At 41.7% G+C, this 15972-nt stretch overlaps 1 protein-coding gene across 1 annotated transcript; it reads right to left on the bottom strand.

Annotated features, from left to right (window-relative positions):
* Nucleotides 1–1462: 1462 nt before the first annotated feature.
* Nucleotides 1463–15536, bottom strand: LOC139204933 (14-3-3 protein beta/alpha-1-like). Its single transcript, XM_070834967.1, has 6 exons — nt 15449–15536; nt 12611–12922; nt 6807–6930; nt 4801–4964; nt 4528–4623; nt 1463–2641 (listed from the first exon to the last, which is right to left on the bottom strand). The coding sequence occupies exons 2-6, from the start codon at nt 12911–12913 to the stop codon at nt 2585–2587; spliced, it is 744 nt and encodes a 247-aa protein (XP_070691068.1). The 5' UTR covers nt 12914–12922; nt 15449–15536; the 3' UTR covers nt 1463–2584.
* Between the last annotated feature and the right edge of the window lie 436 nt (nt 15537–15972).

The following is a 15972-nucleotide window of genomic DNA, read 5'->3' as shown; positions in this document are numbered from 1 at the left end:
CCCTAATGAACCTAGTTATCACCGGACTATCAAAGAAATGATAATAATCCAGTCTAGTCTAATAAAACTGAGCTTTCTTATTATTACCACACGTCGTCTATTATTCTGCATCACCAGCGGACACAGCTGAATGAGTCACCTTGTGCTCACACCTGAGTGCAGACTGAGGGAGAAGGTGTGTTTCTGTTCACTCCTGGTTTCAGAGCTGTGACCTCCCTCCATGCAGGCAGTGGGGCAGACACACCCAGAGGGCTTTTTCTTTTTTCCTCCTCCCTTCCTACAGCTGAGCAGCGGCAGTGAAGCAAACTGGTTCTTGATTCTGGAGCAGCAGATCAGGTCGGACCACTCACTAAGATCAAGACAGTAGATCACATGACTCCAGTCCTCAGATCTTTACACTGGCTGACTGTCCGTCAGACAACTGATTTCATAATACCGCCACCAAACCAAACCTGGAGAGGCAGCGATCAGTTTTCATGCAGCACAAATCTGGAACAAACTCCCAGAAAACTGCAAAACTTCTAGATCAAGATCACTGAAGACTTTTCTGTTTGCCACTGAACTCTTTTATTCCTGTAACCATCTGCCTTATTCTATTTTAGACTTTGCACTTTATTGCATTTAAACATCCCGTTTGTTTCTTTTCCACTTTGTACCAGTGCTTTAAATCCTTTATATGAAGCATGTTGAATTGCCTTGTTGTTGAATTTTGCTGTGCTAATAAACTTTTCTTACAATTCTTCGTCCCATTGCTCTGCTCAGTGTTCTTCACTCAGCTTACACTCTTCCAAGCGAGTGAGATTTTGCAGCTGTAATCTTCCCGTGTCTCCGAGGGCTCAGTGTGCTCTCTCTAGGGTGCGGCCTGTGTTTGCAGCGTAGTACTTATATTTTCCTGGGTACAAGGAAATCTTTGGTTTTTCCACCAAGTTCAGGGAGGACGGTCACAAAGGAACAAGAGGCATCATTGACCACAGCAACAGCAGCAGGGTATTTGCATTGGAGACACTGAATCAAACTGTAATAAGGAGAGAGGACTTTTGTCTGCGCCCAGCCTCCACTCAGTGACTCACTATTTCTTGCAGTGATTCACAGAAAGCAGTTATGGTTGTTGCAGTTGTTACTATCCAAATATAGCAAAACATAGTGGTTTCAGTGGTAGGAAAACCACCCATTTTATCCACAATGCACTTTTTAATGACCTTTCTGCTTCAGTGTTTTAAAGTAAGTGTCCAAAAATGCACTGTTTAGATGTCACTCCCTTTATGATGTCATACGGGTATCTGTTGGTCATGTGACCGATCCAATCAAGGACCTCCCAAGTCCACCTCGCTGCCGCCATTGTTTTTTCCCCTCACCAACGGCAAAACAGCAGCAGCCACGTCTGGTATGAGAACAATAACGCTGTTTTTGAACATTAAACCATCCACTAATAGAGGAGCATCACTTCAAATGGACAAGCTGAAACTTTTAAATTATTTTTTATTATTCCACTTACATGAAATTACACATTTCCCCCCAAATAACAGTTATGCTTGGGTGTTCTGTATGAAAATTTCAAAGACATGAACAAAACTAGCCCGCCCGACAACAACCTTCCTTACATCTCCACAAACTACTTCTTACCAACATGCAGTTTAGGCAAGTATTGAAAGAAAAAAAAAGGAGAATAAAAGACAAAACAAATAAAAATCTTAATTTGAAAAAAGCAGTAACTAGATAAGCACGTGGGATTTTTTTTTTGTTTGTTTTTTTGTTTTACTGCTGTGCTCATAAAAACATCAACAATAACAAGCGTGTGTGCTCTTTTGTTCTTCAAAGTTTTCTATACCTCGTAATTGATACATAGAAATACAAAAGCAGGTCACCCGAAAAAAACAAAATAATAATAATAAAGAGTAGAAAGTTGAGAAACTGACAGTAAATGGAATGTAACCTTTGTGTTCCAACAAAACCTTGCCTCGCGTCTCTAGCACTCCCCCATTACACCTCCACTGTCCTCACCTCTGCTGCCACTCCTCTTGCCGGGTACAGACTAACGGCTGCTGTCTCCTAAAGGTGTGAGGAGCCAACTCCTGATTTGGTGAAATCGTGGATGTATCATCAAAAAGATGGCGCTGATTTAAGAACAGGAGCGTTGGTATGAACAGGATACACATACTGTATAACCGTTGTCTGACTCTAGAAACTCAACCTGCTGCGTGTTTCACGGGTTGAGAGCTTCTCCTTTTGGCCACCACCTTAATAATGCAACACCCTTATTGCTCCCACACAGAAAAGGTCAGCAGACGAGCAACCGACCGCAAACACACTTTACCCTTCCACATGGACCCTCCTGCCACGCAGTTTAAAACTTACCCTCCCTCCCCACCCCCCTCAGTTACTACAAAAGGAGGAATAGTAAACCGGTAGGAGTGAGACGAGAGTTCAGAGAGCTAAATAGAAAAAAGATGGAGAGAGCTGGACGGCGATGATGATGATGATAATGATGATGATGATGATAATGAGGTGGTCTCAGTGTTGATGATCATGATCAAGATGAGCCGGGACGATGGCAGGTAGACGGGGATGACTATGGGGGTCTGGCTCAATCTCTGGGCTCCTCTGTATCCTCTCCCTCGACCTGGTTATCAGAGGTCCACAGCTGAGGAGAGCGAGGAGAACAGGAGAACATTAATACCTACTCTTAAAACTGTTCATGTTCATATTAATGGAGAGTTAAAGAAGAAGAATAGTTTGGATTTATGTGTCTTTTTAGAGACCAAAGGACGCAGAACTGGACCATAATTTGTACATATTCTGGTACAAATTATGTCAAACTACGTCCACTAAAAGTGCTTATTTTTGCCACCGACTGGCTCAGATTGTTCCTTTAAGTGTCCGACAATATGGAAAGGATCCCTACAGACACAGACCTGTAGGATCCTTGTTCTTAAATCAGGAACAGCGGTTATGTTGCTCTCTTCAAAGCCACCAGACTCCATTTTACCTCACCAAACATGAGAGCTGCTGTTCTTCCACTGCCTCTGCAGGGTAGTTTGTGTCGTGTAACCTGAAGTCACATTTAGTCCCATGTTTTGTGAGGTATGACAGGGGAGTCTAATGGTTTTTTTGTAGGTAGCAGTATCACTGCCTTTTCTAGTTAAACAAAAACATATCTTAAATCCATCTTGGTGGAGATCTTATCCGTAATGTTGTCAGACACTTAGAACAACAACAATCTGTGCCTGTTAGAGGAAGAAAAGCACTTTTACTGGACATACTTTGAAGGATTATGTTGCAGCATTTGCAGCCTGTTTGGCGGCTGCCTGCTGAGGTAATCTACCGGACCAATGCCAAAACATGTTTTTACTGTTTTTCAGTCATTTAAACTGCAAAATATAGCCACATAGGGCGCAGGTTTAAAACACACCGGTGTTCTCCTTTAAGAGCATAGTGGATAGTCTCCACTCAAGTGACCAGAAAAATTTATAAGTAACAAATTCAAACTACTAAATAGCTGTTACACATTTAGTCTTTGTGTCATTTAACCTGCAACCTATTGGATGCTCATGCTAAGCTGTTGAATACTGACGGGTGATGGACCTTTGTGTAGACACTGTTTGGAGTTCATACCAAAGGTGACATAAGGACTGTTGTGGCAAGATTTTACCTGAATGTTCAATGAAATATTCCTGACAATTGATGAGCTTTACTGGTAAGAATGTCCTCACTTACTTGTAGGGTTATGCAGCCATGCTACACAAACAAGTATCTTGCTATTCGTCCATTGCTGCCGATTCTGATATAATGGCTGGCAACAGAATTTTTTTTTTTCGTAGCTCAAAGCACCAAATTAATTTGCAAAATCCAAAAGTGTCCCCATTACCCTGCACACGATATAATTGTTGTGATATATTATTTCTGGAGAGAAATTCTACTGCTGAATTTAATGTTATTTTCAAATGCTCTGAGCATCATAAACTGATCCCATTCACCTGCAGAGTGAAATCAGAACTGCATGGCTTCACATCACCAGGTTAAAGTGAGGAAATGTGGGTGACCTGAGTGGATTAAACTGCTGTAGTGCGTTTTCCATCTGCATGGCTCCAAAAATGTTACCAAATCCCTTGTAATCCCTTTTATTCTGGTCACAGGTTGTATTTGTGTCGAGGCACTGAGAAAACTCAGCTCATATGAGCTCAAATGAGTGTTGTTTCAATTGTAGCTGCAAGGATTTGTTGATCTATCGATTAGTCAATCACCAGAAAATTAACCTGCATCAATTTTAATAACTAATCTATCCTGAAATAATCAAATGCAAAACTGGCAAACTAATCTCTGGTTTCAGCTCATCAAATGTGAATTTCTAGGCTTTGGAAGTTGTGATTGGCATTTTTAAGACGATTCAATGAATCATAGGTAGAAAGAATGAAAGACAGTAATAATCAGTTGCAGTCTTAGTTTGAATACTCTACATTATTCTTTTTTGCACAACATCTGTCCATGTTGTTTGTGTTGGTACATGTTGTTTAAGAAGTGGAAACTTACTGTCAAGTTGTCTCTCAGTAGCTGCATGATTAGTGTACTGTCTTTGTACGAATCTTCACTCAGTGTGTCGAGCTCTGCGATGGCATCATCAAAAGCCTGGAGGATTCAAAACACACGATTAACTGCTGGAAAAATCATGGTGGTTCAAAACAAGCCGCTACGAAGTGAGCTTGTGCACACAGCTTTTATCACAGATGTTATTAAATCTGCATTACACTCAGCAGTTTGACATCCTCAGAGGCGTGAAGAGAGATTGTGGTGTGGTGGACTTACGCCTTTGGCCAGGTGGCAGGCCTGCTCAGGTGAGTTGAGGATCTCGTAGTAGAAAACTGAGAAATTCAGGGCAAGACCCAGACGGATTGGGTGCGTGGGCTGCATGTCACATTTGCTGATATCAAGGGCTTTTTGGTAGGCGTCCTTCGAGTCTGTAATGATGCCTGAGAGAGGAAACGACAGTGTGAGAACTGTGGACCCTAAGAACATGTGAGCAGTGACAGTTTGTACACGAGTTACCACATTTATCAAACCTTTGTTTTATCAACATGTCTAATAATCATTTTGGGACCTTGCCATTCTTTAACATTTCCAGTCCTGCTAAATTAGGGTTAATCAGTCAGCTGTCACGCCTCTGTAGTATTCCCCATCCAATTGGATCAATGACCCAACACAGTGTCTGCTTATCTGGACATCTGGCTAAGTGTTACCAGTAAATAACCAACCTATTAGCAGCCAACTATTTGATCTAACGCTGGGCTGAGATTTAGTTGGAGACGACAGTCTGAGGCTGCCTTAGACTGTAATCCATGGATTTTATGTGCCTCTAATCTCAGAGTGAAAGACTTTTCTGACGTCATGTGAAACTGCAGTTCTTTCCCCTGAAAAGAGACGAGGCCTTCGCATTTGATCGCGTGATGCCACTTCCTGAAAAGACTCCAGGAAGTCACGGCAAAGAAACGGTTCCACACCCAACACACCGTAACACTACAACTTTAGTTGGACTGGATGTAGACTGATAACCAGACTACTACTTTCTGAGGTTTTAATTGGCTGTGTGGCTTAATATGATTGAGAATCAACACCGAACATGCAGTTAAACAGCCTGAGACCTTTCAGTTTCCCTTTTCTGTGGTTGAAGTCATTCATGCCTCATGCTGATAAATTCAGGTGGCTGATTTCAGTAATGTTCCCTAAACTGGAAACACCTGCTCTCCCTGTATTACTGAGTGTAGAGAGGAATGAAATGCAAACTCAACGGAGACAGTTTCTTTAGTTGTCTTCTGCCATTGAGGCAAGACCTTACGGGAAAGCTGAAGCCAAGAGGGAAGACTTTCCCATCCATCGTCTTACAATTTGCTCTAGAAATTTAATTACAAAAGTGATTTCCAAAACGTTTTGGCTTTACAACCCATTAAAACAAGCCGGTGTCCACCTGCTTAAGTACTTGTCTATGAGATGTGAGTAGAGACTTTTCCTCTACTGACTGTTTTTATTTCAATAATTCCATAATATCCAATACTATATAAAACAGATTAAAGTCAAAATAAACAACTGTATGGCTGATTTTTTTCTTTTCCTTCTTTCCATCTCATGAAGACTACGGATCCAGACCTCAGGTTGGGGACCACTGTCTTATTAGACAGAAATGAAAGACTAGCAAATTAGTTTAGAAGAGAGACCAGTGAAAAACTGTAAAAAATAAAATATTAGACGCTGACATGTCTCTCAACAGCCACTAGGAGGCAAATCTGTTAAGAGAAGCTGAAGCAGAGGAAGACTCTCTGCACCGCTGAGCTGCTTTTATTTTTAACCCAAGAGGAAGTGGACATCTATAAAGGAATGAAATGAATCTGAACAGATTATAATTCTTATAGGCTTAAAATGGTAAATAGTTAAATTTCTAAGAAGCAGCTTTAAGTTCAGTTTCTAACTTTAAAAATGTACCTACTGGTTGTTGGCTGTTACCAGTAAATAATAATGACAGGAAGTGTTGACATTCAAGTGCAGTTATTCTACGTTTCTTACTGCCAGATGAGCATACTGTGATACTGTTGTAATCAGCATTGAGGAGCCAGTGTCATAAAGCTAATCCCAATACTTAAGTGTTCATTTAATAGGATCTTGTCTAATACGTCTTATTTGGCTGGGCTAGGAGTAGTAGATAACTGTTCTTACAATCCAGCGTTCTAGCCTGCAAACATACACACATAAATAATGAAGATGAAATAAACCACCACCACCACCACCCCCGCACACAGATGGCATAAAAACACCCAGCTTACTTTTCTTCTCCTCTCCTGTAGCCACCTCAGCCAAGTAGCGGTAGTAATCTCCTTTCATTTTCAAATAGAAGACTTTGCTCTCTGCTGCAGTGGCTTTGGGAATGAGATATTTGTCCAAGAGACTCTGTGGCAGAAAAAACAAACAAAACAGACGTGACAGACTGTTGGAGGAGAAGAGACTTTTTGAGGATATTTAATCCCATGTGTCAAATGCGGTTTATATAACTTGCTTTACAATCGGCGTGCGCAGATCATAAAATAAGTAGAAATAGCAGAACTGATTTGTATCTGTTAACTATGGGTATAAAATGTGTACACTAATAATTGACTGAATACAAATTTTACATAAAACGGCTAATTTGTCACTTGTCCACTGACCCTACAGGAGCAGTGGCTGTTACTTCAACCCATATAAATACACATCATAGGCAACATTTCAAAGCATCATTTCTCACCAGACCTAAATAAGGGTACAGTCAAGCTGGCTACCTCCAATAGCCTCGAGGCTTGAGCCTGAGACTTTGCCTGAGCTACGCCACAGATGCTTCAGGGACCACTGAGGGGGCTGGATATGTGTGGATGGTGGGTAACATGAAAGCATGGGGGAGGAAAAAGGGACGGGCTGGACAGAAGAGCGGGGAGTGAAGATGGTGGAGAGTGGAGAAGGGCGGAGGAGGCAAGAGAGGGAGGATGGCAGTATGGATGAAAGATGGTGGGGGTGGAGAAAGAGAGGAGAGAGCCAGGCTGCTGAACTCCTGATGAGCTTTTGCTGCGGAAGTAGGTCACTCACAGAGCCAGGCTCTTTACAACACAAGCATGCACCACTAAGTGTTGTTAATCTACTATGTTAAAGCGATATGGGACAAAGAGGGTTAAACACTGCCTTTACAAAAACAGGAATTAATGCTTCAGACTAAGTGCAGATTTTATCTATTTATGGCTTAACTGAGTATTTCATTGTAGTTCCTATGTGAACGTTTTGACAACCATGACAAAAACTGTGTGCTACAGACTTAAAATAAAGCATAATGACATTAGTGATGATATATTGTTGAGAAACCCAGACCAAACCTTCTAAAACTGTGGGTTACTGCAGCATAAATTACAGGCCTGACTAATGGTCTCTACATAGGAATAGTTACATAATGGCCTGATTTGGATCCCTAGGTATCAGACGAATATAAAGTTGAAAGATGCATACATTTGGCCCGGAAATTCATTTAACGCTGGGTGTTAAGACCACGAGTCGCTCCGTAAGGGATAGTTCAAACTTAAGACCAGTGGTCCAAATGAATTTTTGCATTACACAGATCATTTGTACATTATTCCCAGAATAATGGAATAAACAAGGCTGATGTAAGAGCACTGCATTGCTCTTAGGCTGATGTGAGGGCTCAGGGAAGCCCCCTGGGATCTGAATGTAGAACTGTGCCACTGGCAAGGGCATAGCTAAAATCAAACTACAACCATGGCAGCAATGCTCAGAGCAAATTAAACACACATTTTCAGTAATTGTACATGCACATTTCATACTGTGCTCTATATCCCTGTCGTACTCAGGGAAGGGAGAGATATTCCTGGACAGGGCATGTGTGCAGATCTCTGCCCGCTTCAATAGAACTTGTATTGTTTGCGCAGCACATCCTGTAAATCTAATTTCAGTCAAAGTGACCATCATGGCCGTGTGTTCTCTTGTGTGCATAAGCAGCACGGGGCAGCAGGATTGATACACCACTGTGAGCGTTAGATTACTCAATAAGTTCCGTCAGCAATGACAGACATTACTTAACTGACCTTCAAAGGGAGCATTACAGTGCATACTGAGTGTGCGAGTCTACTCAGATCGGACCATCATATAGCTAAACTCAGAGTCAAAGCACGGCTCTCTTTGGACAGCGACGCTTCGTACCACGTAGTTTGCTTCAAGCATTCCTCGGTCTCATCCCTGTCCTACAACCCTCCTCCTCTGCCCTCCTTACTACCGTCATCCCTCTCTATTTCTGTCCCCATATGGCTGCTCGGGCCGAAGTGGAGGTCAGTGAGCCAGAACGCTGGTGGCTCAGCTGCTGTCATTATAGGATTAGGACTTGGTGAGTCACCAGGCAGATAATGCACAGGCTGAGAGAGGAACAGAGTAGCAGAGGTCCTACAGATAGCTACAGTACTACAGACATGTACATAAGACACTAAGACAGGATATTATCTGTAACAAAAACTATTGATTTAACTAGTAATAAAATCATTACTGTTATTTTGTTAAGTCAGTTATTCACCAGATGATGCGAACAACAAGCTGTGGCTCTGGCCTCGGGCAACACAGAGAACAGTAAAACATTGTTCATTTGCATATAGTACCCTTTGTAATGATACAAAGTCAGTTGAAAATTAGCGAGTATCCCTTTAATCATTCCAAGCCATGGTGCCAAACTGATTGTGGTCGGTCCCCTTTTATCTCAGGTTTAATTAAAAAAAAAAAAAAAAAAAAAGGTTATTAACACATCAGGTGGGGGCAAACGTGGCAGAAACTGGAGTTGGCTACACTGAGGATTGTTTCTTGTACGTCAAAGCTCTGATGAGTGTATCAGTGTATCATCTAAAGGAGATTGCATGCAGAACGCCCTCAGTTTGAAGGAGCAGGCAGGAGTCCCTGGTGGCTTACAAGCAAGTAAAGACAAAGAGAGCAGCGTCAGTACCCCATCGAAAGGGCTGTCTGATGGCAGTATAAAGTGGCAAAAATATTCTTAACATAGCACAAACTGGTGTTGATCTTTTTTTCTAAGTAATTAAAATTAGTTGTTCCGCTGAACCTGACGTATTTATGCCGGGACGCCTGCGTGCTTCTCCAAACTGTGGATAATATACAAACTATGGATAAGCACCTCATATCAAATAATCCAAACTATCCCTTTAACAGGAAACAGGCAGTGCTAGCAGTCTGATTGAGCCCTTAGAATATGAATAAACAAAAGAAAAAGTAATTCAACATTATTCATAAATGTTAGATTATTCATCCGTTTCTGATCAGATTTAACCCGTTATCCTAAAATATGTATAGAAAAGGCTACATTGCTCTCCAATGCCCTCTATACTAATACATCTAGGGGGTTGATTGCTAATGGGTCTGTAAAGTGCTAAGCACCAGAGTCAAGTTACCCCTGTTGCTTTAGAATACATTCTTCTCTCATTCAGAAACAGCTTGACATACAGGCAAAACCCCAATCTTTGTGAAGGAGTTCATATTAAAATACCACAGTAATTTTATTTTCTTGTGAGGAACAAACACTAAATCTACACCTTTTCCACCACAGCACAGAAGAACCTAAGCTGAGGTATAAATAAAGCTGTGCTTACCTTGCCCAATAGATGACGACAGTATATGAATCACGGGAGTAGAAGACGTACATGAAGTGGCCACTTTATTAGGTACACTTCTACTGTCTGATAGGGCTGCAGCGAATAGACTGAAGCTACAAAGCTTTGGTCATAACGTTCACATTCTAATTTTACAATCAATTTAAATGACGTTAGCACTGAGATTGCAGTTACTTACGGTGTTATAATGGACTGCATTATATTGAGAGGAAAGATGAGAGGTATTTCTAATATTCTGCTGCCCCTCAAGTGTGCAGATAGAAAGGGCAAGACTGTAGAGACATCAGTCAATATAATGTGGTCCACCTTTAACCAAGACCTCAGTGACAAATATGTTACAGTTGAACAGCATTTAATCTAGACAGACCCAAGTTTCCAATCCTTTTTAATGCCTTTGTCAAACCTAACTGAGTTTAGCTTTCGACATTCAACGACTCAGTTTAGGTCTGTGGTCACCAGCTTCTGGTTGAGAAGCCTGAAAGATGACAGTTTTTACCGGTAGCTACTAATTTAAGCTTAACATAATTAATGAAGTTAGTACAATTAATGTTCACAAGTTGTAGCTAAAACCTGAAAATGAGAGAAGTTTCAGAAGATAAGAAATGTTGAATGTTCACTGATTCCAATTGTACCGACAAACTGAACGTCACTAAGATTCTGACTTTTGCTTGTGATTTTTCAGCTACGTGACCAAATACTGGGAGTCCTCACTCATAATTAGGAAATATCGATTTGATATGCATAAAAGGTTAAACTGAAAGACTCTACTGTATATGGCGCGCAGCAATCAGCTAGATAATTTCTCAGGAGAAGAGTCACCACCCTGCTGAACTACAAAAGCACATTTCATTCGTGGTGGTATAGTGACGTTACAGAGTGAGTGATCTACGAGAGCACATTAGCCAGACAGATAAAACTTTGAGTATAGATGTTATGGAATTAACATTACTTCATATAATCTACCACTGGTGACTGTACTTTTATAAAAGGGCTTTAAATGAGAGGCCTGCTAACCTTATCTGAATGTTTGACATCGGTCTTTACAATATTTTATGAAGAGATATAATGTTCAATAACAGATTTGTTAGTGTTGCAGCTTAAGGAAACATCCTACCGACAGTAGAGTTTACATTATGAGCTTTGTAAAGATAGATATTATGTCAGGGCTGGCGTATTGGACTGCTTTAGATTATATAAATGTACCTAATAAAGTGGCCACCAACTGTATTTACACACAACTTCCTGCACTGGGTGAGCTCATGCTTACTGTGTTTTCTTACTTTCCTTTCCTTATCTCTGGGTTATTCATTTATAGCTTCTCTGTGGCCTGCGCTGCTGATCAAACATTACCTGCTGCTGTAGGTGTAATGAGAAGGGACCATTTGGGAGCATTACAAAAGTGGCCAACAGGCCTGGCTGCCTTAATAGGCTTAACACACTTACCACCTCACAAACCGTTGAAAAATCTGGCTAACTTAGACTATGAACGATGACGCAAATCATATTCGTCATTTTGCACACTCACTCCACAGGGGCGTGTTAAGGAAGAATGGCACGGCAATCTCTTGTGATCACTGATGACAGATGATTAAAGCCAGAAAACTTGAGCTTATTGCTGTAAGACAGCCAGGAGTGGAAATGAAGCAATGCGTGGCACCTCTCTACCAGGTCCACTGTGTCTTGTTGACAGAAAGGACACACCCTTAACATGAGCTGTCGAAGGGAGGTATGACTGTGGAGTTACACTCACTCCCCAGTCAGCATTTCTTTACATAATCTGAACGTCAAAAGCAGTGGCTATAAATTTTGTCGAGAGGGCTTCCTTTCGCTCATCAGTAACAGTCATGAAACAATTTTGACACACCCAACATCTAGTAATTTGCCGCTTGAAGATTATAAATACAGTTTGTGCCTAGAGTAAAAGGTTCATCCAATCGGATTGGACTGAATAGTTAATTTGTCTGAGTTTTATCATGCAGTCATGGACAAATATTGTTAAGCCCCTGGTGAGAAATGAGACTCTAAGTTGCTATGTAAGCGTGACGGCAAATTTATACAGTGTACTGATTTCACGTCTTGGAGCCAAACTCACTTTTACATATTTAGTCGTACCAAGTAACATTTCTGTAACACTTTAAAACATGAAAGTTTAGACTTGTGTCCAACATGACACGCCTAAATTAAATGCCGTCACATTAACATTAAGGCTAAATACACACTTAGACTGAAGGAACGTTGTTTCATCCTTTTAAGAGCACTGAACAAGAAAAGCTTTTCAGCCTTGATATCATATTTTGAGATTCTTCCCATTAACAGTCCTGTTGTGTCTTAATCAAGCTGTAAAGAACATTTTCGTTACAGACACCCATGTCTAAAAACTATGACAAAAAGCCATTACTGTTAATGTGCTGTGTCATGAAATGGTATCTCACCAGCACGTCCTTGCAGATCTCTCTCAGCTCTTGCTCAATCTTTTCCCGGTACTCTTTGGCCATGACCTGCTTCCTTTCGCTGCCCTCGGCCTTCTGCTCGATGCTGGACACCACGCGCCATGAAGAGCGGCGGGCGCCCACCACGTTCTTGTAGGCCACCGACAGCAGGTTGCGCTCCTCGTTCGACAGCTGATCGCTTTCCTCCGTCACCGTCTTCATCGCGGCAGCCATGTCATCATAGCGCTCGGCCTGCTCGGCGAGCTTGGCCTTTTGTACCAGTTCCTTCTGGGGTGCCTCGCTCATGACTGCTCACTGCGGGAAGGAAAGCAAAGAGGAAAAAATTGGGAGATCTGAAAGTCAATTACATAACTGGCAAGCAGACATTTTTCTATTTGGACCAGTACCTGTCTACCAGAAGTACCCATTACTAAATGAGTGGTGCAAAAGCGAGTGAAAAATAGAATTTCAAGGGCAATTAAAGAGGCTAATGCAGTGTTTCCCAACCCTGGTCCTGGGGGCACACTGCCCTGCATGTTTTAGATGTTTCAGCTTGTCATCAACCCTCTACAGAAGCCCAACAGCGAATTCGTTTAAATCAGGTGTGTTGAGGCTGGGAAATGTCTACAGAGAAGAAAAAAAAACAGGGCTGTGTCCCAATGACCAGGGTTGGGAAACACTGGGCGTCCAAACTACCAGGAAAAGATAAATCATTTGTGTTGGCCCTCAACTGAATTCATCAGTAGATGGGGTCCCCTACTCAGCCCACAGAAACTACCAACCACGCATGGTTAACACATTTAACTGAAGTTGTGGCACATCATGTAACTGCTGGTTTTGAGGCTTTCTGGCCTCCTGAAGGAAGAAACACAGATGGACACCACGACAGCTAAAGGTCATGAGAGTGAAAAATACTAAACACAGCAAGTCAGAACAAATACATACAGTGTGCTTAAGCAAAAGAAATGAGAGAATATTCATTGTTTGGAATGCAGCTTTGTTAGCTAATTAAAAATTTTTTTTTAAATGCAACTGAGATGCTTTTCATGGTTACAAGCCTTAGTGATACCACTATTGGCCACAACACTATGACACTACATCAGCAGAGCAAGTTACTAAGCAGTGTTGCGTGCAATGGGTTTGGAAAAAGAATAAAGTTAGACACTAGCAGTACAACGTAAAGGTCTGGGTGTAAACTTAATACACACGCCAACCCAGGGGAATTCTCTCTCAGCACCAGATCAATACCCTACATCCGTTTGACCCATCTAAAATAGCCGGTGGGCCTCCACGGGATCAATCACTTTTTCCCATTCCACAGTGCATGTAGTGAGGCGTGTTCAAAATCCGCCCCAAGCTGTATATTTGTCAAACAGAATTGACATACTGTATAATAAAATAACATCACAAATGCTGTGTATAGAAGGGAACAAATTACGTATTAAGATGGATGCCAAATTTTAAAGCAGCTGTAGCATCAATACCACCTTTACCACACAAATTGGTTTACAATGTCAATCCTGCTAAATCCTAAAAAACAGAACGCAAAGGGATTTTGGTCAATTGGTTTGAGTGACAGCTTGGTGAGGCATGGTTATGATGTAACATGGTTAAATAGGTGTGTGGAGGCATTTTAACCCGTAAATAAATAGGCAACAGCAGAGTAAAAAAAAAAATCGCAGTTACATCTTAGGTCCTGTGTGAATATGGAGGCTATTTGCAGGGATAATGCAGGCTGCAGTCATGGTACAGACACATGCAGGAAGAACTTGTTCTTCTATTGCTGTTAAGCCTGCAGGGCAAACGCAGATGTGGCCCCCTCTTTCTCCCGCATACACACACACACACACACACACACCACACCCATCCCTGTACCTGTGGCTCGCCCAACAAGCGGAAAAGTGCCTTATTAAAGCGGCTTACTGCATCTAAAGTCAGAATATCTGCCCGACATGGCCCCCAAAAAGAGCTTAGCATACATTTACTTGCACAGTTGAGACGAGAAACAACACACTTTGAATGAAAAGCTGCCGCTATTACCGTTTGGGCCTCGTGACCCGTTTCCAGTTATGGCGACGGCTATTTCCTGAAACCTGGGCATTCCGAGCCAGGCAGCTTTTACAAACGTGCTGAAGGTTATATCCAGCTTTATCGCTACTAAGACACGCTCATAATGCCCACACAGACCTTCGGGCATTTGTGTTAACCTCGGACTGAAACATTAAGAGTTTGATTTGTTAAATCGGTGCGACAAAAACCATTTAGAGAGATGAGCATCTTAGTTTAGCTGCCAATCGGGTGGTGTTAACATTCACACTCATCCTCGTTATCTTGGTGCTACTTAACACCTACAGTTAGCAATAAAACTGATACAATACATTAATGATACCTCACCACAAATATTATTCTAACTAAGGCTGGTGCTAACAGTGAATTTGTAATATAGCTGACGCTAAAACTGAGATTACGATCACATTACGTGGAATATGACATACAGATTAAAGATATTTTATAATCATTTACATTAGAAATGACTTCAGTTAAGGTGTTTAACGTTTGCCTGCAATACCAGAAAATGATCAGAGCTTCACCCTTCGACCTGACACGCCTTCCCAGTCTGATGTTCCGTTTAGAAACCAGCTATTAGACACATCCCGACATGTAGCTAAGCTAGCCATTGTTCTTCGGGCTGGTGATTGTCGGCGCTACACGTAGCCCCACACAAACCAATTGGAGACAACGCTCTACCATCAAAGCTTCATTTTCGGATAAGACAGAGGACCAAGCAAGGAGTCGTGCTAATGTAAAAGTGCAGTTTGTACGGCCGTGAGTCATTCATACCTGAGTGCTGGCAGATAGCAGTGATGTCGGTGTACCGAGTTACAGCTGATTCTCTCAGCACCGTCAGTCTGAATGCAGTCCACGGGGTTTCCCCCAATCACACCAGTCCAAGGCACGGCCGGAGCAGGGGCGGGGGGAACTGACGTCAACGTTACCGAGGCAACCACACCCGAGACATTATGGGAGTTGGAGTCTCCTCCCTCGTCACCATTAATCCCCTTGTCTTTTGCAGGCAAATGATACATTCTTGTCAAGATAAGCACATTTTGATGGGTTTTTTTTCCTTTTCAAGTAAAGATAAGATAAGATACTCATTGTCATAGCAGTAGATATAAAAAAATATGTACAGCTATGGTAGAAAAATAGAAACAATGTAGTGTACAAGTGGGAGATATTACAAGGTACTGCAGTGTGAGGTGCTTTACTTCACCTATTGCACCATTGCTGTACATTGTAGTGCCACATTGTCAGTTATTACAGTATATTAAGTATATTACAACAATGATCTTTGTCACTCTCCTTAG

The sequence above is a fragment of the Pempheris klunzingeri genome, chromosome 8 (assembly GCF_042242105.1).
Source record: "Pempheris klunzingeri isolate RE-2024b chromosome 8, fPemKlu1.hap1, whole genome shotgun sequence".
Taxonomy (NCBI): domain Eukaryota; kingdom Metazoa; phylum Chordata; class Actinopteri; order Acropomatiformes; family Pempheridae; genus Pempheris; species Pempheris klunzingeri.
Note: the sequence above shows the minus strand (reverse complement) of the source record. Positions and strands in the feature narration are given on the sequence as shown.